At 46.9% G+C, this 26,095-nt stretch overlaps 1 protein-coding gene across 2 annotated transcripts in view; it reads right to left on the reverse strand.

Moving 5' to 3' along the window:
• LOC307066436 (liver carboxylesterase-like) overlaps nt 1-15,084 on the reverse strand; it is a gene marked incomplete at both ends in the record, with an annotated part of 28,620 nt that extends 13,536 nt beyond the window's left edge. Inside the window, 6 exons of one of the 2 annotated variants that reach the window (XM_079723590.1) lie at nt 531-635; nt 2,103-2,256; nt 4,232-4,365; nt 6,804-6,948; nt 11,188-11,392; nt 15,033-15,084. In XM_079723590.1, coding sequence (XP_079579716.1) covers nt 531-635; nt 2,103-2,256; nt 4,232-4,365; nt 6,804-6,948; nt 11,188-11,392; nt 15,033-15,084 — 795 coding nt within the window. Of the gene's footprint in view, nt 1-530; nt 636-2,102; nt 2,257-4,231; nt 4,366-6,803; nt 6,949-11,187; nt 11,396-15,032 lie in introns of both variants that reach the window. The other variant, XM_079723589.1, reaches the window with a different exon arrangement.
• Nucleotides 15,085-26,095: the final 11,011 nt, after the last annotated feature.

The raw sequence follows: 26,095 nt of genomic DNA on the forward strand, positions 1-26,095 counted from the left end.
ACAGAAGCTTCACGAGGTTGCGAGATGTCAGATTATATCAAAACTATTTGTTGAGTGAATGAATGAATCAATGGATGAATTCTTCAGGAACCCACCCCAGTCACAAGCCCCCAGGGAGAATCCACTCCAGGCCCACATAGTACCAATGAGTTCATCAGATTTCAGACCCTGAGCGAGGCAAGATAGGATGACAGTTCACTGACCACTGTCCAGGCCAGCACCCCACCTGGAACACTTTGGGAAGCGTGTTCAGTGGAAAGTGCATGGGGCTGGCAGTCCAGAGTCATGAGATTGAGTCCGGCTCTGCTCTGATCACTCGCAGACCTTGGCAAGTGCTTCTGCTCTCTGCCCCAGTTTGCTCAGCGGTAGAAGGTGGAGGTGGGATGAGGTGTGTCCTTGCCCTCCCTGCTCAGCCACGCTCACTTCTGTGATTCTTTGAGGATGTCAGCTGGCTCCCACAGCAAGAAAGACCCTGACAACTCCAGGAGAGCACAGCAAAGGGTGTGGGGACAGTCCAGTGTGAGACCTACCTTAGCTACGGCCTTCATGTCCTTCTTGACCAGGATAGAAGTGAGGGCCACACCACTCTCAGAGATGGCCCGGTGGAAGAGATTCTTGGCCAGGGGAGATAACACCTGGGAGGAGGGTGGCGAGAAAGGGAGTTTACGCTCACGGGGAGGGGTCTTCAAGAGCTACCCCCATCCACAGCCCTATCCTGGGCTGTTCCCCTGGAGACCATGGGGCCTGGCTTCTGCAAGAAAACCTCAGCTGGAAGGAGCCAGGAGCAGAGTGAAGGACAAAACAGGAAGTGTGTGGCACACACTGATTATAACAATCAAAGTATCTGAAAGGCAGCTCAGCAATTCCTAGCAACACTTTAAAGGCACAGTTCTGATTCCCCATTTCCATTACTTAGGATTTATTTTAAGGAAAATGATCATGGAGGCACATAAAAATCTCTAAAATGTTCGTGTTATTTATAACAGTAAAAAGTGGAAATAACGCAAGGTTCTAATATATGACATTGGGTAAATAAGGTATTTTTCATTCTTACAATGAAATACTATACTATACTCGACTATACACACAAAAAATATGAAAGAATAACTAAAGGTTAGGGAAATACTTGTGTTATAATATTAAGGAAGCTTTTTTGTTTAAAAATTCATAGATACAGATAGATAGGTAGATAGATGACAGATGATAGATAGATAGATTCACGGAAAAAAGACTAGAAAAAAAAACTGTCCATGGTGACAATCCCTGGCTAAGGGGATTGTGGATGACTTTTTATTTTGGGGGAGTTATCTATGCTTTTCTTTTTTCTCCATTTTATAAACTAAAAACATTTTCCTCTGAATATTCAACTATGAACCCAACATATGTTTTAAAAAGACAGTAATAGTGTTAACCTTCTGCTCAACTGTGAGGCAGCTGGAGGGTTTCTAACAGCTCCCAGCACCTCTAATCTGGTTTTCCACCTTTGCTTCCCTCGGTGTCTCCCAACTCCCATTCCCACATCAGCCTCCCAGGTCGTGTCTGTGTTCCATTTCCCGGGTCCCATCCCCCCTTCCATCCTCCTTCCTCTCTCTACCCCTCCTCCCCCAGCCCAGCTCCATCCTCAGTCCCAGAGGCTGCTGCCCTCCTTCCTGAGCATGAACAAGCCATCAGACCTCCTCAGAGGAGGCCTCTGACCTGTTCTTAGTGCTTGTGTCCCCTTGAATTGTAGATCTGGCTTCAAGCCAAATAATGACATGGCACCCAACTGCATGGTTGCCTCTTTTTATTCAGAATTTACACCCACTCCTACTCCCCAAGAGGAGCAAGGTGGGTACTAATGGTAAAATGATTAGGAAGGAGAGTAAGAGCTCAACCAACACAGGACAGGAGGAATGTCTCCGATGCAGCCGTGGCTGGAGATATGGTCCCAGGATGCTAAGCTGAGCTCTGAGCTCCCTGGGGACCAAGGAAAGTTTGGCCATAACTTTTCACCATCTGACGCTGCACATAGTAGGGTCAGCCTTGAATCCAGGTCCCATGACTAGACTGGCTGGTCTGCAAGGGGTCCCATTGGTAGCCACATCAGGGCCAGGAATACTTACAAGAATAGAGACACTTTCCCCTCCTGCTGACTCTCCAAAGATGGTCACAGAGCCTGGATCCCCTCCGAAGTTGGCAATGTTCTCCTGGACCCAGTGCAGTGCGGCCAACTGGTCCAAGTGACCCCAGTTCCCCCGGCTGTGTTCATCCCCCGTGCTGTGAGTAAGAGGACAGGGTGGGGTTGAGAGCAGAGATGTCACAGCAGGGCCCTCAGGACCACAGATGGGGCTGGGGGGTCTGGGTGAGGCTTCTGGAAAAGGCTGGGCTTCCACAGCCCTGACACTGGGGTCTTCACCTGCCTCCCATCCTGCAGCATTGTTCCACTGTAGCGCTCTATACATCCATCCCACATCTATTTATTGAGTATCTACTATTCTACAGTTCCAAAGGGAATTCCAGGCAGAAGAAACAGCACATGCAAAGGCCCCGGCGTCCAGTGAACAAAAGTGTGAGTCTAGGACATACAGCTACAGAGGGCCCTGAGGGCCTTAGTAAAGATGTCAATGTCATCTTGAGTAAGTTAGGAAGCCATTGCAGGGATGACATGATTCCATTTATGTCTTAAATGATCACTTTGGCTACTGTGTGGATCAGACATGGTGTAAAATAGCAGGGTTATAAAAGTAGGTGTTATTACAACAATCCAGGGGAGAGACACAGAGTGCTTTGAACAGGGTGACTACAAGGGAGGAGGTGAGAAGTGGCTGGATTCTGAATATATTGTAAAAGTGGAGCCAAGAGGACTTGCTGGTGACTGGATGTGGGGTGTGAGGAAAAGAAAAGAATCCAAGTGCCCACAGGGTTTTATCCTGAGTAACTGGAAGGGTGGAGCTGCCTGCAGCTGAGCAGGAGGCCCTGTGGAGAAAGGAGGAGGGTCTGGGGGGAGGGGCATTGGGAGTCAAGGGTTAAGTTTGTCCGTGGAAGGGAGAGGCGCCCTCAGGTGTCCCAAGGGGATGGCAGGAGGTAGTTAATGATGTACCTGCGGGTTTCAAAGGAGAAATGGGCTAAAAATAGGGAGCTTGGAAGTACCCCCTGAGGTCACTTAGGGAACCAGTGGGACAGAGAAGATGCACACAGAGGCTGAGACGGGGAGGGGGAGGGGCCGGGAGGGGCCGAGAAGGAGCAGCCATGAGGGAGGAGGTGGCCAGGAGCCAAGAGAAGGACATTTTTCAAAAAGATTTGAGGGGTGACGTGCGGTTGCTGCCAAGGCTGGGCCGCTGGTGACCTGGACCAGAGCAGTGTGGTGTCTGGTCGGGGTGAAACCCTGACATGGTAGAGGAGAGCCTGGGGGAGAGGAAGGGGGAGTGTACGCAGTTATACTGTAACTGGGAGAAGCCGTGGGCCGTGGGGGAGGGAGATGAGGAGTCTCAGTGAAGGTGACACATCCCGGGACATGACTCGCCTGGGACAAGCCTCCTCCAGCCCATAGGTCTTTCCAGTGAGATGACCACCCCTCCCCCAGCCCACCCACCAGCCATCTGAGGGTAAGAGGTCCTGGGGCTGGTGCATTCAGAAAAGGCTCAGTAACTGTGCCTGCAGGAAGTCCGGTTCCTGTCCCCACGGAGACTCCATGGAGGAGACTCGAGCCTTCGCTCACGCATGTGCCAAACTCCACGAAGGAAATGGGGTGAGTGGGCCCTACGCTCCTCCCCGTAGACGTGTCCACTGGAGTCAGGTGCTCGTTACAGCCTCCAAGTTCCAGCCGCCCGTTCCTCCACCTACAAGACTTTACGGAGCTCCCACGTGAGTCCGCTCCTTCTTTACTTCCCCGTGAGGTAAGACGTATAAGCCTCTAACTGCTGCGCCGCATGTTAACTGTCATCTTACAGGTATGCAACATGCTGGGCAGCACAGGTGAAAAAGAGATCAGCATTTCAGACGAGGTAACATTTGGGTTGGGCTTTGCAGGAATAATAGGAGTTTGTCAGGCAGATTAGGCATTTTACATGCAAGTAAGTGGACCAGGGTGGCTGGGGAAGGAGAAGGTAGGTAGAGCCCAATTACGAGGGGACTTGCATGTCTTAGTAGGGAACCTAGCAAAGATCCCTTTGGGGGCTTGCAGGACCAGAGTGGGGTCCTAGCACTCCCACACTGAGGGTCAATGGGCCATGAGGAGAGTCCAGTGTCTTACCTGAAGAATCCCCAGATGCCCAGGCGGTACTGAATGGTCACCACCACCACGTTTTCATGGGCAGAGAGGGCCAGCCCATCATAGGTTGATGCCCCGCCCAACATCAGACCTCCTCCGTGGATCCACACCATCACCTGGATGGGGAGGAAGCAACCGTACAGGGCATAGGAAGCAGAGCTGGGAAAGACCTCAAGAGGCTGTCTGGTTTGGTCATCTACCCGTTCTCCCAGCTGTGGCCCAGGCCACCACCCCACTCAGTGCACCCTGGCTGCCCTCGCCGGTCTCCCCTGCCTCAGTGCCACCTCCTGCCAGTGCTCTTCATGCTGAGAACATCATCACGGGAACAGCCAAGGCTAAGAGCATCATCTTCTCCCCAACACTCCCACCGTCCTCACTCCTGGACCCCTCACGCAGCTCAGCACACTCCGCATGCAACAGCCCGTGGTTAGAATCTTATTTCAGCCTCACCTTAGTTACTTTTTGTGTGGTGAAATAAACTTCTCACGTGAATGGTGACCATGTCAAGAAGCACACGCCCCGGGTGGTACCTCTTCTTAATAGGCCTTTCCGCTGCCTCCTCTGTTCCCCAAATCTCACCCATCCTCCAAAGCCCAGCCTAAAAGCCACCTCCTCTAAGAAGTCTTCAATCATCTGATGAATATGATCTGAAAACCTACTAGGTGCCAGGGACTGTGGTAAGAATTAAGGATGAGAGTGGACATGACAATTCATAATGCATGGCCCTGAATTTAAAGAGTTCACATAGCAAGAAAGTGAGAATGGCTAAAATAACAGTATAATGATTTTGTTAATAAAAAAATCAAAGAACTCATACATGAACTATGTGTCAAGTACTGCTCTAAGCATTTAAAAATAAACCATCCACGAGATAGGGACTACTATTGTCCCATTTCACAGACAGGAAAGCTGAGGCACTTAACCACCCTGAGGTCACGCAGCTAATAGGTGGTGGAGGCAGGACTTGAACCCAGGCAGTCTGGCTCCAGAGTCCACATGTTGAGCTGCCCAGCACATGGCAGCCAATGGCCACAGTGCAGTAGGCTGGCTGTTGGGGCAGGAGGAATTTCTTCCCTTCAACTCTAACTAATGCATCAGCAAGACTTGCCTTGTGTGCTGTGTCAAATACTGACATAAATCTTGATATTCATCATTGAACACTTGTGTGTGATTATCCCTGATTTGAGGAAACAGAGCCAGGTCTCTCAGCTAGTAAAAGGCGGAACCAGGACTTACACCCAGACCCTGCGGTTCCGGAGCCTGTGTCCACAGTAGAGGTTCTCCAGCTTCAGGTTCCTGGAGCCCCTGCTCCTCCTACATCTCTGATCCCTGCCTACCTCCGGGCAGAGGGACTGAGTGTGCAGTCACCTCTGAGTCCAGGCTGAGCCAATGGCTGGCCAGCAGTGATTTGCTGAAGAAGCTAGTCCAGCTCTGTGCAACCCAGATGCTAAGATCCTCGAAGGCAGGGGCTGTGTGGTCATGGTTTTATGTTCCTCCTTTCTCTTAACCTCCAATTCTAGCTATGCATATGGGGGCACTGAGTATGTACTAGGGTAATGAATGAATGCATGAATGAATGAATTAACAATTGTCCCCACCTCTTTGAGCCCAGCATGTGCAGGGCCACCTTCTAGTCACAAGTTCACAGATGCCCTCCTCCACATCTGGGCACCATGCCAGGGGTGTTCCTGGGAGATGGCTGGGTGCTCACACCCCTCCTGTCTCTACCCCACTGACCCCTCCTTTCCCAGCAGACCAGCCCCACCCTCCAGCCTGAGTCTGGAAGGCTGCCCCATCTCTGGGCTTCCATTTATTCTGGAAATGCTGACTCACTGGGTCATCAGCTTGTGTCAAAGCAAATTAGGAAGTGAAATTATCTACAATAACATCTTGATAGTTGGCAAAGGCAAAGGAAAGTGCTTCTCTGTTGCTCCAGGCTCAGCACCCTCCACCTGTGACACTGAGACACTGAAAGTTTGTCAGAGAAGGTCTTTGTGTGCTGAGGAAAGGCCACACACAGGCTCCACTTGCTAGTGTGTGTGTGTCAAAGAGCGTGACTTGAAGATCAGGAGACTGGTGCTCTAGTCCTGCCAACCCTACTCTATGACCTCGCCTTCCCCTCACTGGGCTTCAGTTTCTCTATCTGTAACACAAGGGTTGGGTTGTTGGCTTATCTCCAAGATTCCTTCCAGCTCTGACTTTATTGGAAATTATGTCTTAGCCACCCTGGGTATCAGATTCCTAATCTAACAATTAAGAGTAATCCTCTTGTCCATCTATTAGCATGAGAGACCTTAGACAAATTAAAATGTTCATTACAGACGTACAGCAAACTCCCCCAGAGGCCCTATGTCTGTCACTATGGGAAACTGAGGTGTGGAAAACCTGTGTTCCCTGATGTCAAGTTTGGCTGTGGTGGTAAAGAAAGCCCTGGGGCCCCTGGGGAACAGCCTGGGGCCCCTGGAACAGCCTTGGCCCAAGACGCCCCAACCCAACACTGTCTTCATCCCCTTCCAGTCTACACCAGCCTTGACCATTTGTTCCCACTGCTTACCGGCAGCCTGCTTCTCTTCCTCAAGTCAGCAGGAGTGTAAATATTTAGGTAAAGACAGTCTTCGGAAAACGTGAGGTTAATGTTCTCCTTTCTGTTGGTAAAGAGCTCTGAGATCCTCTGCCCCGCCGCTGGGTCTTGGGAGCACCTGGGAGGGGCAAGGAGAGAGAAGAATTCTTGAAGTTCAATCAGAGCTGACCAAGGAGCTGTCTCCTGCGGTCAGGCCAGGTCTTGGACTGGCAGGTTTAGGGCAGTAAATAGAGTTGTTCTCACCAGACTCAAGACACTGGGTTAGGTAGGAGGCTACCAGGGGCATCTGATGGGGGCTTCTCAGGCTCACCAAGGTCTCCCCAGACCAGGTATGGTGAGGCCTGACCCTCTTCCCTTCCTGGGGCCTTTGGGATGTCCTGAGTCAAGGAAGGAGGCTGCCTATATGCTGATGGGCCGGGGAAAGGACCATTTCCTGCATGCCCTGGGTCCAGACCAGCTCTCTGCAGGGCGCTGTATGATGCCCGCTATAGGGTGACCATATTCTGCCAACAGGGAAACATGTTCTAGTCCACGGGACACTTCCATAAACCAGGAGAAATCACTCAAATGGCAGTTATTTACGGCCTACAACAGGTCAGGGGTGAAATATTTGTGGGGCAGCTTTAGGAGAACTATGTTCTAGTCCTGCCTCAGCCTAATTTGCTGGGTTTCCTTGGGTGAATTCTTTGCCTGCTCTGGGCCCCAGTCTGCTCCTCTGTGTAAATGAGGGGAGTGATTTCCATAACGGTCCTGCAGCACTGACATGCTAAAATTCTATCATCAACCCATCACAGGCAAGAACTACTGGTTGCCCTATTGGAGATTCTCTTTTTATCATTTTAATTTAATTTTATTTATTTTTTTATACAGCAGGTTCTAATTAGTTATCTATTTTATACATATTAGTATATATATGTCAATCCCAATCTCCCAATTCATCCCACCACCACCACCACTCCCCACTGTGCTTTCCCCAGATCACCAAGGCAAGGGGCATAATATTCATAAAAGAAGACAATCAAAAGTTTAAAAAGAGAAAAATAAGTCAATGTCACTAGTATTCAGATAAATGTAGAATAAAGAGAATAATATATATATAATGACGATGATAATAAAAATTACTGTTATTTTGCCTATTCAATGGCCCAAAATCATTTTTAATAACCCAAAACATTGTTAAAAATTCAGTTAATGGAGGTTTTCATATATTAATTAAAGGGGTGCAGTTGGAATATTTCTGAAGGGAAATTTTAAAAATACTCTTACTCGGAAATGTTATTTCTTAGAACTTATCCAAAAATATTTATGAACATGCATGAAGATTTAGCTACAGGATATTCATCATAGTGCTACTTATATTATCAAAATCATCAAGAACAGTTAATAATCCAAAATAAGAGGTGCGATAATTATGATTCAATATGCAATGTAATGCAGCTATTAAATGTCGGGGTGTGATATTTAATGACATAGAATGATGTTCATGATATACTTTCATGAGCAAAACAGGCATCTAAAGTATCTGTCTTGGGGTTTCCCAGGTGGTGCAGTGGTTGAGAATCTGCCTGCCAATGCAGGGGACATGGGCTCCAGCCCTGGTCCGGGAAGATCCCACATGCCATGGAGCACCTAATCCTGTGCGCCACAACTACTGAGCCGGCGCTCTAGAGCCTGTGAACCACAACTACTGAAGACCGCATGCCTAGAGCCTGTGCTCCACAACAGGAGAAGCCACCGCAATGAGAAGCCCACACACCACAACGAAGAGTAGCCCCCGCTGGCCGCAACTAGAGAAAGCCTGCATGCAGCAACGAAGACCCAGTGCAACCAAAAATAAATAAATTAAAATAAATAAATTAAAAAAATAAAGTATCTGTATCGTGTAATATGATATTGTGATATAAGAAGAAATATGTATATGATCTTTGTCCAGTTTCTGCTGAAGAGCTCTTAAAACCCTTGAAATCTCCTGAGTGGTGTATACTGTTGGGTTAATGAGGTCACTTTTGGACCTCATCTAAGAGCAGGAACTGGTTGCCAGAGGAACAATCATGTGATTAGAGGGTTGGAACTTTGTGCCACAGGCCCGACCTCTGGAAAGGGGAGATGGGCTGGAGAGGAATCAATCACCAGTGACTAATGTTTTCAATCATCCTGCCCATGTAATGAAAGCTCCATGAAACCCAAAGGACAGGGTTCAGAGGGCGTCCTGGTAGGTGAACCAGAACTCTTCTAATTGCCACCGTGCTGGGTCCCAAACTCCAGAAGGATGGATGGATGCTCCTTTGTTAGGGACCTCACCTTATGGATATCTTCATCTGGCTAGTGGCTTGTATCCTTTTATATCCTTCATAATAAACTGGTAATCCAGTGAAAAAGCTAATTTCCTGAGTTCTGTGAGCTGCTACGGCAAATTAATAGAACCTAAGGAGGGGGGTCACAGGAACCTCTAATTTATAGCCAGTTGGTCAGAAGCATAGGTGACAACTTGGACATGGAACTGGCATTTGAAGCAGAGGGAGTTATTGTGGAGCTGAGCCCTTAATCTGTGGAATCTGATGCTATCTCTAGGAAGAGAGCGTCAGAATTAGCTAAATTGTTGTACACACATATGGTGTGTGAGAATTGCTTTTTGGTGCGGGGGAAAAAAACACACACATTAGAATTGGGTACAGAAAATTATGTGATTACATTTTAAGGGAGAAATTATGCAACAGATAAAAGACTGGAAAAATAGAATCTAAAATATGAACAACAGTTCTTGCTAGGTGGTGTATGATTTTCATTTTCTTACCTTTACTTACCTATATTTTCTCACTTTTATGTAATAAGTATGTATTACTTATTACTTGCAATCAGGAAATAAAATGTATACTTGCAATAAAAATAAATAAAACATATTAATTGCAATCAGGAAATAAAAATAATGAATATTATTTTAAAAGAACGGAAGAAGTAAGGAAGGAAGGGAGTAAGGAGAGAAGAGAAGAAAAGAAAATTCAGCAAGAGGCAGGACCCTGGAAATTATTAGAAATCTCTTGCTGAGATAAATAAGGTCTGAATCAATGCTTGTAGACAGCTAAGGTGCCTTGGGGGAGAGTTGTGAGTCTTCTTGCCCAACTTGACCAGCTAACTAGAACACCTCAACCATTGTTCTGCTTGTGACTAGGTACCTAGACACATTTGGGAGTTGAGAACTTGCCCAGTCAACACCCCAAAGCACTACCCATCCACACATCTCCTGGCCCACCTCACTTTCCACTACGGTAAAGTTCAAGAAGGAAAATGAATAGAACTGTGAAAATTAATAAAGAGAACCCTCACTAAAATGGAATCTGGAGGTCAGGAGGGGGAGATCTCAGGAAGATATCACTCCACCTCAATACAGATCCCCCTAGGAAGAGACATACTGTGTACCTCTGACCAGAAGTGACACGACTTTACTACAGGAAAGATTTCCTTCTTGCCTGGCAACAGCTCAGCCAATCAGAGACTACCATTACTCAGCCAATTAAAAGCCACTACATAACAAACTCCCAGTTTCCTCCAATGGACTTTTTGTTTATAACAATGCCTCCTAATTTCCTCTTTGCCTCTATAAAAGAGTTTCCTTTCCTTTTACCAGAATTGCATGTGGTTTGCCATAGTTGTATGTCCCCAGTTGCAATTCTTTGCTGCTCCCAAATAAATCTCTGGTTTTGCTGGTAAAATATCTGGTTGTTTTACTGTTTTAGGTTAACAGAATCATTACTTTCGAAACCCCTCACCTGCTCAACTTTCTATTTTTTTCCACAGCACTTATCATATTCTAACATACTGTATAGTCTATTTATTAATTTGCATATTGTTTACTATCTATCTGCCCCTGCTAGAATGCAAGCTCCATGAAGGTGGGATCTTTGTTCTGTTCACTAATAGATTCCAGGAAACTAGAAAATACCTGGCAAAGTTGCTCAATAAATAGTAGTTGAATAAAGGGCTCTAGAATGCTATGAGAGCTCTGGAATTTTTTTTTTTTTTTTGCGGTACGCGGGCCCCTCACCGCTGTGGCCCCTCCCGCCACGGGGCACAGGCTCCGGATGCGCAGGCCCAGCGGCCATGGCTCACGGGCCCAGCCGCTCCGCGGCACGTGGGATCCTCCCGGACCAGGGCACGAACCCGCGTCCCCTGCATCGGCAGGCAGACTCCCAACCACTGCGCCACCAGGGAAGCCCCTGGGATGTTTTTAACGATCTACAGTATCTTGAGGATTCCAGGATGAAGTATGAGCCACTCAGAGGACTGCCTTGGCTCCTTCCTGCGTCCCTTTGAGGCTAACATCCCCACTGGAAGATGCCAGAGTCACACCTTGACTTACATGGGAGGGTAAGAGGTGGTATTCTTCACGAAGATCCATGGTTCTGCAGGCTGTGGCGGAGCAAACCTCAAGGATCCAAGAGGGGGCTTGGCAAAAGGGACTCCCAGGAAAACGGCCACAGGCTGTGCAAAACCTTCTAAGCTGACATATTTCCCCAGGACTCTGCCCTGCGCGGTGTCCACAACAGGCGGTGAGGGTGGTTGCCCTGCTGGACATTGAGAGGAAATGAGGACATGTCAGTGGTGAAGGTGTGAACTGGACTCTGGGTGAATTTTGTTACTTTTGCCACGTGATCTTGAATGTCCCCTCAACTCTCTAAGCCTCAGTTTCTTCTTATGTAAGAGAGAGTGAAGCTAACTGTCCTTCTTAACTCACAGCGCTCTCTGAAGGAGCGAATTGGAATTGGAGGTATAACAGCATCCAATAAGACATAAATGCAAAACGAAGAGCCACTGGGAATGAAGAAGGCATTCAGTTTCCACTTAGGAGCATCTAGAAACAATCACTGGATGCTGGTGCCGAGCTGCACGCTGGATGAGAGGATGAACAAGAGCAGGCTGCTCTTCTCAGAAATCTGGCCTTATGTGGAGGATGAGCCACAAACATACCTGACCCTACTGCTGGGAAGAAAGTGGTCCGTGTCCTGAGAGAGGTACCAAGTAAGGTGCCATAGGAGACAGAAGAGGGAGCGAGGCCTTCTGCCTGGTGGCTTCATGGAGGCAGTGACCTTGGAGCTGGGACTTGCAGTAGTGGAAGGAGTGACAAGGGGAGGTGGAAGAGGGTGCTTAAAGGTATAAACAGAGATGAGATTGTGCAGAGGTGAGGCTCTGCAACAGCAAAGTGCAAGACCTGCTTGAGGAAGAGCGATTGGCCCATTTGGGTCAGGAAGAGTAATGGGGGAGGAACATAATCCTGGATGAGACAGGTTCATGTCTGGGAGGGTCTCAAACGCCAGACCAGTGATTCGGGCTTTATCTAGTGGGTAAATGAGCAGCGGTGAACCGTCCTGGAGTAAAAGAGAGTGACACAATCAGCTTGAAGAGGCTCCTTCTGCTGGCTCTGAGCACGGTCATCCAGAGGGAGCAACACTGGGGCTCAGATTCCATCTGTCCCCTTCTCATGGAGCAGACAGTTCTTTCTCACTGAGCTGAAATGCATCTCCCTGCAGCTGCCACATCAGTCCTGGTCCTACCTGCTCTGGGACATCCTGCACCTTCATGTGACAGGCAGCCTTAGTGACCCATGTTCATACCCATCCCTCAAGTCTTCTCTTGTCCGTCCTCAACAGCTTCAGTTTGTTTAAGCATCCTAACAGGAAACGATTTCCAGCCTCTCATCCTCCCAATTGTTCCCTTTTAGATATAGACACAAGGTCAACCTCTCTCTCAAAGTATGTGGCCAGAACAGAAAAGAATAACCCAGATTTGGTCTTACAGACAAATCCGATGATAACCTTCAAGAGAGATGAAGTGGACAGATGTCCAACTGGCAAGGGTGAAAAAGAGGGCGATTGGCTGAGAGGTAACAGCAGCAGTTACCACTTGTGTTATATGTAATGTTAGTATATTGAGCACTTACTATGTGCTACATGGGCATTCCACTTCCTTTAAACTAATCTTCACAAAAGCCTTGCTAGGTAGACATCAATATGCCCATTTTTCAGAATAAGTAACTGAGAAAATGGAGGCAGCCAGTATGGACTTTCTTTTTTTTTCTAATTTTATTTATTTTTGGCTGTGTTGGGTCTTGGTTTCTGTGCGCGGGCTTTCTCTAGTTGTGGCAAGCGGGGGCTACCCTTCATTGTGGTGCGTGGGCTTCTCATTGGGTGACTTCTCTTGTTGCAGAGCATGGGCTCGAGGCATGTGGCTTCAGTAGTTGCAGTGTGTGGGCTCAGTAATTGTGGCATGCGGGCTCTAGAGCGCAGGCTCAGCAGTTGGGGCGCACGGGCTTAGTTTCCACAGCATGTGGGATCTTCCCGGACCAGGGCTCGAACCCGTGTCCCCTGCATTGGCAGGTGTATTATTAACCACTGGGCCACCACGGAAGTTCCCAGTATGGACTTTCTAAAGGTGGAATTGGCATGGCCCTGCCAGGGGGTAAACAGCAGTAAGGGAATAATCTGCCCCTAATTTGGTTCTTACTCTGCTCTTACCCTCAGTTCCAGGCCTCTCACAGTGTCATAGGCCCAGGAAGAAGATAAAACCCAGTGGAGCCTGGGCTGTCAGTGCACTGACAGCCAGAGCACTAGCTCTGGACTCAGGAGATAGAGAATTCAGAGCATGATTTTCCGGTTGACCTTGGGCATGTACATTTCCCTCTCTGAGTCTCAGTTTCTCCATCTATAAAATGGCACAGATTCATTCTGAGGTCCCTTGCCGCACCTTTGTATTAACCAGGTCTTTTATGTTCTGTATTCTGATGCCTTGACATCTGGGGCCTTGCTGATTCTGGAGGGACTGCCCCTCCCAGAGCTCGCCCATCCCTAATGATAGGAATGAACTTCCCCTTCAAGCGTGCCAGAGCCTGTACCCCAACTACCTTCTTTACCAGGCCCTCCACATCTGGCCACTATCATCCTGCCCTAATCACTCCACGCCAAGTACCTGACAACTGTGCAGTCCCTAAGCCCCAGAACCTGTTGAAATTGGCTACTTTGCCAATCCCAAACCTGCTTATCCTGCCTCACCTCTACCTTCCCCCCAGCAGCCAAGATAAAGCCCCTCACCCCCAGTTCCTCCTTCTTCCCTGTGTCTTATGACCCACCCAGGGCTTCACCTCCAGGCCCACCATGGTAGTTCTGTACTCCTTCCTGTGGGGAAGTTGACTCATAAACCATCTTTTCAATGACAGTTGGTTCCTGATCTGTGGGCCTTAGAATACCCCAAATTGTCTATTAATACACTGTCATTTTTTTCTGGCTGCCCTGCGAGGCATGCGGGATCTCAGTTCCCCGACCGGGAATCAAACCTGCGCCCCCTGCAGTAGAAGTGCAGAGTCTTTAACCACTGGACCGCCAGGGAAGTTCCAGTACGCTGTCTTTATTTAATTAATTAATTAATTAATTTTTTTGCTGTATGCGGGCCTCTCATTGTTGTGGCCTCTCCCGTTGCGGAGCACAGGCTCCGGACGCGCAGGCTCAGTGGCCACGGCTCACGGGCCCAGCTGCTCCGCGGCATGTGGGATCTTCGCGGACCGGGGCACGAACCCGTGTCCCCTGCATCGGCAGGCGGACTCTCAACCACTGCGCCACCAGGGAAGCCCAACACTGTCTTTTAAAACAACTTCTTTATCCCTTTTTTGCACTCTCTCCATTCCAGGCACTCTCTCAGAAACAACAGCCCATTTCAACCTCACAACAGCCTAATGATGTAGATACAGCTTTCACCCCCATTTTACAGAGGGGGAAACTGAGGCACAGAAAAAGGAAGTCCTTTGCCTAAGCTCACAGTGCTAGTAAGTGCTGAGCTGGGATGCAAACCCACACACTCTGCCTCCAGAGGCGGTATTAATATTTTGGTAAAGCTAACCTCCAGGATTTGGCCACGTCCGTATTAGTAATCAAGAGGAAAAGATACGGAACTCTCCAAAGTCCTCAACTGGAGGGTGAGGTTAGCTGGTTGTCCAACCAGGAGGTTAGCTGGTTGTCCTCCTCTGGTGTGGCGGTGTGCAGCCGAGTCTAGGGTGTTTATAGTCCACTGTGTCTCCTGCTGCGCGGAACCGGCTGGGCTAGAGGGTCCAAGTCCACAGAGCGCGCACTGCTGCAGAACCATGCCTGTCACTCCTTCCCCTTGTCCCACACAAGGATTTCCAAAGGTCCCCCACTATTTGAATTTAGGAGGACTCACCCCAAGCCGTGAAAGTGGTGAGGGAGGACAAGACCAGAGCGAAGAGCCACATCGTGGAAGGACAGCAGCTCCTGTGCCCGCAGGTCTCGGCCCTGCTCAGAGGGGCTGTTCCAGTCCCCGCCCCCAGTCCCCGCCCCCAGCTCTCTGCACAGGCTCCCGCCCCAGTTGCTCAGTAGCCTAATCTGGAAATAACAGAAAAGCTCTCCCACCCTTCCCTGTGGGCTGCTGTTTAGGGCTGTAAGCCATGCCCACCCAGAATTTACCTTCTTTTAAATCAAGAGCCCAGACTTTACTCTCCAGTTACAGGTAGTCACCTACAGGTTCAACGATTTGTTTCATAAGTGTTTTTCCCTTCCTGGACTCTAACCTTAGTGTGCTGTGGGCTACGCAAGGTAGACACCAGCACACAGAGGCCTTTGGACGAGGGGAGGCTTTGGCCTGGGGTCCTCAGAACAACTCGAAAACTTTCAGAGCAAATCCCAGACCCACAGCTGCCCAGCTGGGGAATTAAGGGCAAATCTTTTCATTTCCCTGGGCTTCTATTTCATAGAGTTCCATGCTCTTATTTTGGAAACATCTTAAATCTCATTCAGTCTCCCTTCTGATGCCTAAATTAACTTCACAGTACTCCTGCTAAGTGACTCAGCCTCCTGTTGCACACCTGCAGGGTCAGGGAACTCATTACCTCTCCAGGCAGGGATCTTTGGACAGAATGTTCTTACAATAAAGGGACTCCCTCTCTCCATAGTCTTTGGCTCTATTCATTCATCCATCCCTCCATATTTCCTTCCATTTATTCATTATTTCACGCATTCATTCATTCTCCAAACATTTACCAAATACTTGGCACTATGCTAAGTGCAATGGATACAAAGATAAATTCAAGACATGTTCCATCTCCTGGAGGAACTCACCATGTAATAAATAAGACAGATGCAGGGAGAGGTGATAGGTAGATTGCAGTGCAGTCTGAAAGCACCAAAGTAGAGGGATACAAAGTGCTCTGAGTCCACCTGTGAAAGTGCCACTTACTCACTAGGGACACAAGGAAAATGCTCAAAGCCTGTTTTACAGAATTATTAAATGTTGAACAATAGGACATTCTCTAAATACATTCTGGTACAGCTCTCTAAGGAAATACTATGCTTCCACTCAAACTAGTGATGCACACCTCTATTTATTTATTTATTTATTTATTTATGGCTGTATTGGGTCTTTGTTGTTGCGTGCGGGCTTTCTCTAGTTGAGGCAAGCAGGGGCTGCTCTTTGTTGCGGTGCGCGAGCTTCTCACGGGGGTGGCTTCTCTTGTTGCAGAGCACGGGGTCTAGGTGTGGGGGCTTCAGTAGTTGTGGCACGCGGGCTCAGTAGTTGTAGCACATGTGCTTAGTTGCTCTGTGGCATGTGGGATCTTCTCTGACCAGGGCTCGAATCCGTGTCCCCTGCATTGGCAGGTGGATTCTTAACCACTGAGCCACCAGGGAAGTCATACACACCTCTATTTATTGACAAGGAAAGACAGTCATGATCTATTGTGAAGGGGAAAAAACCAGATTATAATATAGTTATGACTGCTTTAGGAAACAGTTTGGCAATTCCTCAAAAATCAAACACAGGGACTTCCCTGGCAGTCCAGCGATTAAGACTCCATGCTTCCGCTGCAGGGGGCGCGGGTTCGATCCCTGAGGGTCCTGCATGCCATGTGATGAGGCTAAAAAAATTTAAAAATTAAAAAAAATCAAACACAAAGTTACCAGATTTCCCAGCAGTTCCACTCCTAGGTATATACCCACAACAGCTGAAAACATATCTATACAAAAACTTGTACACAAATAGCTGCATTAGTCACAATGGCCCGAAGTGGAAAGAACCCAAATATCCAGGAACTGATGAATGGACAAATAAAATAATATCTATCTATACAACGGAATATTATTCAGCCATAAAAAGAAATGAAGTACTGGTACACGCTAAACATGGATGAACCTTGAAAATATTATGCTAATGAAAGAAGCCAGACATGAAAGGACATATATTGTATGATTCTATTTGTATGAAATGTCCAGATTAAGCAAATCCATAGAGGCAGAAAGTAGTTTAGTGGCTGCTGCAGGCCTGGGGTAGGGGAATGATGTGTGGCTGCTAATGCGTAGAGGCTTCTCTTTGAGGTGATGAAAATGCTCTGGGATTACATAGTGGTGATGGTTGCACAACTCTGTGAATATACCGAAAACCACTGAAGTGTACGCCTTAGAAAGGTGAAATTTTATGGTGTGTGGATAATCTTTCAATAAATAAATATTTTTTAAAATCTAGGGCTTCCCTGGTGGCGCAGTGGTTGGGAGTCCGCCTGCCAATGCAGGGGACATGGGTTCGAGCCCTGGTCTGGGAAGATCCCACATGCCGCAGAGCAACTGGGCCTGTGTGCCACAACTACTGAGCCTGCACGCCACAACTACTGAAGCCTGCGAGCCTAGAGCCCATGCTCCACAACAAGAGAAGCCACCGCAATGAGAAGCCCACGCACCTCAACGAAGAGTAGCCCCCACTCACCTCAACTAGAGAAAGCCCACGTGCAGCAACAAAGACCCAACGCAGCCAAAAATAAATAAATCAATAAATAAATTTATTTTAAAAAAATTTTAAAAATAAATTAAAATAAAAAATCTAGTCATGTACAATATCCCATTATAATATAAAAAATATCTTTCTTTGGGGAGGAAAAATTTTGGAAGGTTATATCTCTAATTTGTGTTGCAACAGACATTTCCTGGCTATAATACTGCGAGTGTTTTTATTAGTATTTTCCACTTGTATTCACTCAGACATTCATTTGACAAATATTTACGAGCACTCACAGTGTGGGAATGACCGTGCTGAGGGCTTTGTATGTAGGATCTCACTTAGTTCTCAAAATAAACCTGTGAATTGATACTGTGATCTCCCAGTGCCCAGTGAGGACAAGGAAATGGCCCACAGTCACACAGCAAGCAAGAGGAAGAGCTGAGACTTGAACAAAAGCTGCACAGTGTTATAGACCTTACTCTAAACATTGTGTTAACCGGAGCCGTGAGATGTGAAATTTGTTCTTGTCCATGGAGAGGGAGCAGATGTGAAGGGGTTGTCTCTAGGGCAGCAGACTGAAGAGGCAGCTGTGCCTTCTCAATGCTTGCACTGTTTTCCAACTGTCATCTGTCAAAACTGACCTTGTCCAGGCCAGACCAATATTAACATTAGGAAGAATTGGGCAACCATAAAGCACATGACAATCTTAGAAAAGCTCACGGGTTCTTGGCCAACGTCATAGGTTGTAGCTGAAATGAAGCTTTTGGAGACCCACATTCTAAGAGTGATGCTCATTTGCACCCATTCTAGCCACTGTGGCAGGCTGGTGAGGGCTGAGTTTGGGACAGCAGTAGAGTCAGGCCCCAGAGGTGACTGCTTCTACAAAGACTGACCTGGGCTGGGCTCCTCCCTTTTACCAGGAAAGAAACATGGGTCCTAAAGAACACCCTAATAAAGAACACCCCTATCTCTATCCACAATGAACAACCCAGGCTGTCTTCCCAAGCAGAAAACAAAGCTGTTTCTAATCACTTTGCACTCATACACTCACACACATGTGCGTGCGTGCACACACACACACACACACACACACACACACACACAGCTGTTAAGGCAAAAACATCCTGCCTTTTGCCCTGGCCAGCTGGCCTTTGCAACTTGAGACAGACCTGGCTCTTAGACTATGAAGACTGCAGGATGCTGTCTTAGCAAAATATAAAAGGTAAGGATGAATTATTCTCCCAGCCCCACTGTTCCATCACATGCCCTCTTGTGACACCCACAGTTCCGCAAACACGCGCAGCTACGCCCAGACCTTGAAGTGTCTGCAGCCTGCATGCCCACTCCTGGCTCATGATGACTCTGCAGAAATGGGTGAGGCATCAAGCCAGACCTCAATTTGCTTAACCTGTGCCCCATCCCTGGGTCGCACCAGCTGTAAGTGATACAGCTCTTGTTTCAGTGGCATTTGATAGAGATTACAGCTTTTAACTTGGGAAACTGCCATATGGAACTAGTCTGAAGAAGAAAATCCTATACTGGCCTTAATGCCTAAGTAGCTGGGCAGGTCTTGGGAAAGAAGACACCTCTAAGCTCCAAATCAGACCCCTGCCGTCTCCATCAATTCACTCAACAGATACATGGCGAGCACATACTAGAACAAGCACTGGACAAGTCTGAGCCCAGGACCATTCAGCTGGACTCTGTCCATTAATCATGGGATTAATCAGGCAGAGTCTTCGTGGTGGAGAACGCTGCGCTGGGGGACCAGAGGTCTGGAAACCCACAGGGTGACTTCGGACGTCCTTTTTGGAAAGGGAGTGGTGAGAGGAAGGGGTGGTGAGGGCTGAGGGGGTCCCTCATGTGCCATCCACCTTGGATCAACATTCTATGAACCCGGAATTCTATGAAATTTTTCAATGCAGCCTAGACATATACAGTGTTTCTGGAATCTGTTACTCTCATGCTAACATCACATTTTTAGCCATATCAGCATACCATCTGTACTATTATGAGCAGTTTTCTTTTTTTTTTTAATTTATTTATTTTTGGCTGTGTTGGGTCTTTGTTGCTGCACGCAGGCTTTCTCTAGTTGTGGCGAGCGGGGGCTACTCTTCGTTGCGGTGTGCGGGCTCCTCATTGCGGTGGCTTCTCTTGTTGTGGAGCACGGGCTCTAGGTGTGCGGGCTTCAGTAGTTGTGGCACACGGGTTCAGTAGTTGTGGCTCATGGGCTCAGTAGTTGTGGCCCATGGGCTCAGTAGTTGTGGCTCATGAGCTCTAGAGGGCAGGTTCAGTAGTTGTGGCGCATGGGCTCAGTTGCTCCGCAGCATATGGGATCTTCCCGGACCAGGGCTCGAACCCATGTCCCCTGCATTGGCAGGCGGATTCTTAACCACTGCGCCACCAGGGAAGTTCCTATTAGCAGTTTTCTTAAATGAATTAATTCTTTTTGTTTTAATGCAATTGTTCAAAAAGAAAATTTTACCCATTTCCATAAATGGAAGTTTATAAATTGACATGAATTAAAGGTGTTAAAAAGGTAAAAATTCAACTGAGTAAAATTTAAAGATCTTATTGGCTCTATTCAATAATTCATGAATCGGGCAGTATCCCATATAGCAGAAAGAAAGATGCTCAGAGAGCTATACAAAATGAAAGACTCTTATAGGCAGAAGGAGGTGGGACAAGGAAGTTACTAAATAAGAGTGGATTTTTTGTGGCATGGTCACCTTACATTAAGGGGTGGCAGGGGTCTATCAGGCCAATGACCTCACTGGTTCTGACCAGGCAATTCCGGATTGACATAAATTGCAGCAAGATCTTTTTTGACCCATCTCCTAGAGTAATGAAATAAAAACAAAAATAAACAAATGGGACCTAATTAAACTTAAAAGCTTTTGCACAGCAAAGGAAACCATAAACAAGATGAAAAGACAACCCTCAGAATAGGAGAAAATATTTGCAAATGAAGCAACTGACAAGGGATTAATCTCCAAAATATAACAACAGCTCATGAAGCTCAATACCAAAAAAACAAACGACCCAATCAAAAAAAGGGCGGAAGACCTAAATAGACATTTCTCCAAAGAAGACATACAGATGGCCAAGAGGCACATGAAAAGATGCTCAACATCACTAATTATTAGAGAAATGCAAATCAAAACTACAGTGAGGTACCACCTCACACCCGTCAGAATGGGCATCATCAAAACATCTACAAACAATAAATGCTGGAGAGGGTGTGGAGAAAAAGGAACCCTCTTACACTGTTGGTGGGAATGTAAATTAATACAGCCACTATGGAGAACACTATGGAGGTTCCTTAAAAAACTAAAATAGAATTACCATATGACCCAGCAATCCCACTCCTGGGCATATACTCAGAGAAAACCATAATTTGAAAAGATACATGCACCCCAAGGTTCACTGCAGCACTATTTACAATAGCCAGTTCATGGAATGCCTGTCAATAGATGAATGGATAAAGAAGATGAGGTACATATATACAATGGAACATTACTCAGCCATAAAAAGGAATGAAATTGTGCTATTTGCAGAGATGTGGATGGACCTAGAGACTGTCATACAGAGTGAAGTAAGTCAGAAAGAGAAAAACAAATATCATACATTAACACATATATGTGCAATCTAGAAAAATAATACAGATGAACCTATTTGCAAAGCAGAAATAGAGACACAGACATAGAGAACAAAGGACACCAAGGGTGAAAAGGGGGTGGGATAAATTGGGAAATTGGGATTGGCATATATATCCTACTATGTATAAACTAGATAACTAATGAGAACCTATTGTTTAGCACAGGGGGAAAAAAAAGAAGGTACAATCTGTTTGTAGGACATATATTAAGTTAACCTTAAAAATGCATTCCAATATACAGTAGGTGCAGGCAAATACTGTTTGGTTCCACTTATACAAGGTACCTTGAATAGTCAAATTCATGGAGTATGAAAGTACATTTGTAGATGCCAGGTGCTAGGGGGTTGGCGGGATGGGGAGGGGGAATGGGGAGTTAGTGTTTGATGGGGACAGTTTCAGTTTAGGAAGGTGAAAAATGCAGTAGATGGATGACGGTGAGAGTTGCACAGCAATGTGCCACTGAACTGTACAGTTAAATATGGTTAAAACAGTATGTTTTATATTATGTGACTTTTACCACAATAAAAAAAAAATTTTAAAGGAGGGGATGGCAGGGGTCTATCAGGCCAATGCCCTCACTGGTGCTGACCAGGCAGTTCCAGATTGACTGGTTTAACATTTTATTCCTGGGAGAAGTTGAACTATAATTAAGTTAGATATTAAACCTGTTTGGTGATGTGTGCTTAGTGCAAGTGATTCCATTTTGGGACTGTTGTCTCTTTTGACAATTTTCTGCTTTTGGTCAGAGTCTCAGCTTAACTGAGAGACGTGATAAAAATTTAAGGCATCAGTGCCACTCCCAGCTACCACTCTGAAGTTTTTGCTGATCTTCTGTGTCGTCTTCACAGGTCATGATGTTCTTTGCTGAATCTCTGTTGTATTCAGAGGTCATGATTTTCGATTCACATTTTTTTTGTTGGTTATTCTCTTTGTTCCTTTTCTGATGTTCCAGTCTTAGGGAGATTAGCTACGAATATGTATTTAAGATTTTGAGAGGCTACAACACACCAGGGAGATTACTATGATTATTAGAAGCAGGATAATTCCCAATGTCTAGAGTGTACTTTAAAGCTGTGGTCCCCAAGACCTAAAATCAATCAAAATCAAATAAGTTAAGGAAAGACCCCATTGAAAGAGTCACTTTCTTAAGGCATGTGGCTTGCTCAGTGATCTCATGCTCAACTGATGTTCAGCTTCCCCAGAAGTGTTAATCCAGGTGCCTCAAGTGTCGTGGTCCACAGCAAAGACACCTACTTGTTCATCTAAAAGATAATCAATGGCAGTTTTATTATCAAAAACAACCTGTCCAATATACACACTACCAAATGTAAAACAGTTAGCTAGTGGGAAGCAGCCGCATAGCACAGGGAGATCAGCTTGGTGCTTTGTGATCACCTAGAGGGGTGGGATAGGGAGGGTGGGAGGGAGGGAGACGCAAGAGGGAAGAGATATGGGGATATATGTATACGTATAGCTGATTCACTTTGTTATACAGTTATATATTCACTTTGTTAAACTAACACAATATTGTAAAGCAATTATACTCCAATAAAGATGTTAAAAAAACAAAACAAACAAACAAAAAACAACCTGTCTAGAGAGTCTAAGGATTTTTGTTGGGCAACCATTATGTTAGCAGAAGATCCTGCAATACTTTTAACAGTTGAGGAGAGGTTTCAGATCACAGCCTCATTTGCACTTACTCCTACCCGGGAGAGTAGTAATCTGCCAAAGGAAGCTAATTTTTTTTTTGCGGTACGCGGGCCTCTCCCTGTTGCGGCCTCTCCCATTGTGGAGCACAGGCTCCGGATGCGCAGGCTCAGCGGCCATGGCTCACGGGCCCAGCCGCTCTGCTGCACGTGGGATCTTCCCGGACCGGGGCACGAACCCGTGTCCCCTGAACCGGCACGCGGACTCTCAACCACTGCACCACCAGAGAAGCCCAGGAAGCTAATTCTGAATAATGAATGCCTTCTGATAATTCCCACTTGAGTCTGTGTCTCAGGGCTGGAAAGGCATCAGCCATGGAGGTCAATAAAATTTGAGGGTTGATAGACCACACAGGCGTATTTATTCCAGTTATCCTTGCCTTGTGTCCATCTTTTTGTACACAGTTTGGGATCACAGGCAGGGAATCAGAGACAGGGAAATGGACCCCCAGGGTCACGCTGTCTGACACAGTACAGAGGGGACTGAGTTTGTTCCAGAGAAACTGAGGCACTGGAAATCAGGGTAAGTTTGTGACAGGAAAAACTACAGAATCACCACCATCGTGGCAAATCTAATGGCCATTTGGTGGTTGGATTACCATTATTTGCAATGGTATTTGAGCAATGGCATTATCTTTCCAGGCCAGAGCAAGGCAAAAGGTGGACAAAAGAATCATAAAATATTTTCATGGTGTAAGAATTAGGAAAAGAATGGTCAAATAGCAAAGGAGAAATGGAATGAAACTTTCTGGATCCAATGTCTTGGTAGGAAGTAGTCTACCTCAATGTTGGCTACTTCTTTTCCTAGTCAATTTGATTTTGAGGTCTCCAGCAGGTGTGCAGTTCCTAGCGTCTAGAGGAATCCTTTTAAGTTGAGAAATGAGGACCCAAAGGACTATCCTGGTGGCACAGTGGTTAAGAATCCGCCTGCCAGACTTCCCTGGTGGCGCAGTGCTTAAGAATCTGCCTGCTAATGCAGGGCACATGGGTTCCAGCCCTGGTCCAGGAAGATCCCACATGCCGTGGAGCAAATAAGCCTATGAGCCACAACTACCGAGCCTGTGTGCCACAACTACTGAAGCTCGCATGCCTAGAGCCCGTGCTCCACAACAAGAGAAGCTCCTGCAATGAGAAGGCTGCACACTGCAACGAAGAGGTGCCCCCTGCTCTCTGCAACTAGAGAAAAGCCCACGCGTAGCAACGAAGACCCAACGCAGACAAAAATAAATAAATAAAACAAATAAATTTATATATTAAAAAAAAGAACCTGCCTGCCAATGCAGGGGACGTGGGTTTGAGCCCTGGTCTGGGAAGATCCCACAGGCCGTGGAGCAACTAAGCCCATGTACCACAACTACTGAGCCCACGTGCCACAACTACTGAATCCCGTGTGCGTAGACCCCGTGCTCCACAACAAGAGAAGCCACTGCAATGAGAAGCCTGTGCACTGCAACGGAGGGTAGTCCCTGCTCGCCGCAACTAGAGAAAGCCCGTGTGCAACAACAAAGACCCAACGCAGCCAAAACTAAATAAATAAATTAATTAATTTAAAAAAAAAAAGGAAATGAGGACCCAAGGTGTAAGTCCCCGATACTTGGCTGTCATCTGGGTAGTCAGGAGGACCTGTTATAATGGGTTCCCTTCCAAGGAGATTCAAGGACAGTCTTTGTGCTTAGTGATTCCAAATCAGAAGGGTGGGAAAAAACTTGAAACTTTAGTTTGGAGAGTCATAGCCAGATACTTGAGGAAACTAGAAAAATTCAGGATCCAGTCCAGTTTACAGCAACATGTCTTGGATTTATCTTTGTATCCATTACACTTAGCATAGTGCCAGGCATTTGGTAAATGTTTGGAGAATGAATGAATAAATGAAATAATGAATAAATGGAAGGAAAGATGGAGGGATGGATGAATGAATAGAGCCAAAGACTATGGAGAGAGGGAGTCCCTTTATTGTAAGAACATTCTGTCCAAAGATCCCTGCCTGGAGAGGTAATGAGTTCCCTGACCCTGCAGGTGTGCAACAGGAGGCTGAGTCACTTAGCAGGAATACTGTGAAGTTAATTTAGGCATCAGAAGGGAGACTGAATGAGATTTAAGATGTTTCCAAAATAAGAGCATGGAACTCTATGAAATAGAAGCCCAGGGAAATGAAAAGATTTGCCCTTAATTCCCCAGCTGGGCAGCTGTGGGGCTGGGAGTTGCTCTGAAAGTTTTCGAGTTGTTCTGAGGACCCCAGACCACAGCCTCCCCTCGTCCAAAGGCCTCTGTGTGCTGGTGTCTGCCCTGGTAGCCCACAGCACACTAAGGTTAGAGTCCAGGAAGGCAAAAACACTTATGAAACAAATTGTTTGAAGAATCTCTGGCTACCTGTAATTGGAGGGTTTAGTCCTGGCTGTCAGTATAAAAGAGGGCAGACTCTGGGGAGGGGAGGGTGTGTCTTAGAGGTGGCCGGGGGTGTTCGGGGGGTAAGAGCTTGCAGCCAGAGCTGGAGAGGGCAGGACTGGAGGGGGACAGAGCTGAGGGGTGGGACCGTACTGCCTCTCCAAACTCCTAGAGACCTGCAGGCATGGGAGCTGCTCTTCTGTACTGTGGCTCTCTGCTCTGGTCCTGACCTCCCTCTCCACTTCCACAGCTTGGCATGAATCCTCCTGAAATGCAAATAGCGGGGTGACATTTTGAAATCTGTCTGGGACGAGGTGCCAGAGATGCATACAGGGCAAAAGTTCCCTAGCAATGGCTCACCCTCTGGACTTGGAGCTTTGAGCCCAGCCAATCTGGTGGCAGGAGACACAGGGGAGGGTAAACACCAAGAGACACAGCTGCACGGGCCACGTGCAGGAGGGAAATCAGCTGACCTCCCGCCTTGCTGTTGAGAACTTTGGAGAGTGCCTACTATTTTCCTCTTGATTATTAGTATGGATGAGGCCAAAACATGGAGAGTGGCATACCAGAATATTAATACCGACTCTGGAGCCATAGTGCATGTGTTTGCATCCCAGCTCAGCACTTACTAGCTGTGTGTCCTGAGGCAAGAACCTTCCCTTTTCTGTGCCTCGGTTTTGTATTTCTAAAATGGGGGTGACAGCTGTTATCTACCTCATTGGGCTACTGTGAGGTTGAAATGGGTTGCT

Source organism: Hyperoodon ampullatus, assembly GCF_949752795.1.
Source record: "Hyperoodon ampullatus genome assembly, chromosome: 18".
Classification (NCBI taxonomy): Eukaryota; Metazoa; Chordata; class Mammalia; order Artiodactyla; family Ziphiidae; genus Hyperoodon; species Hyperoodon ampullatus.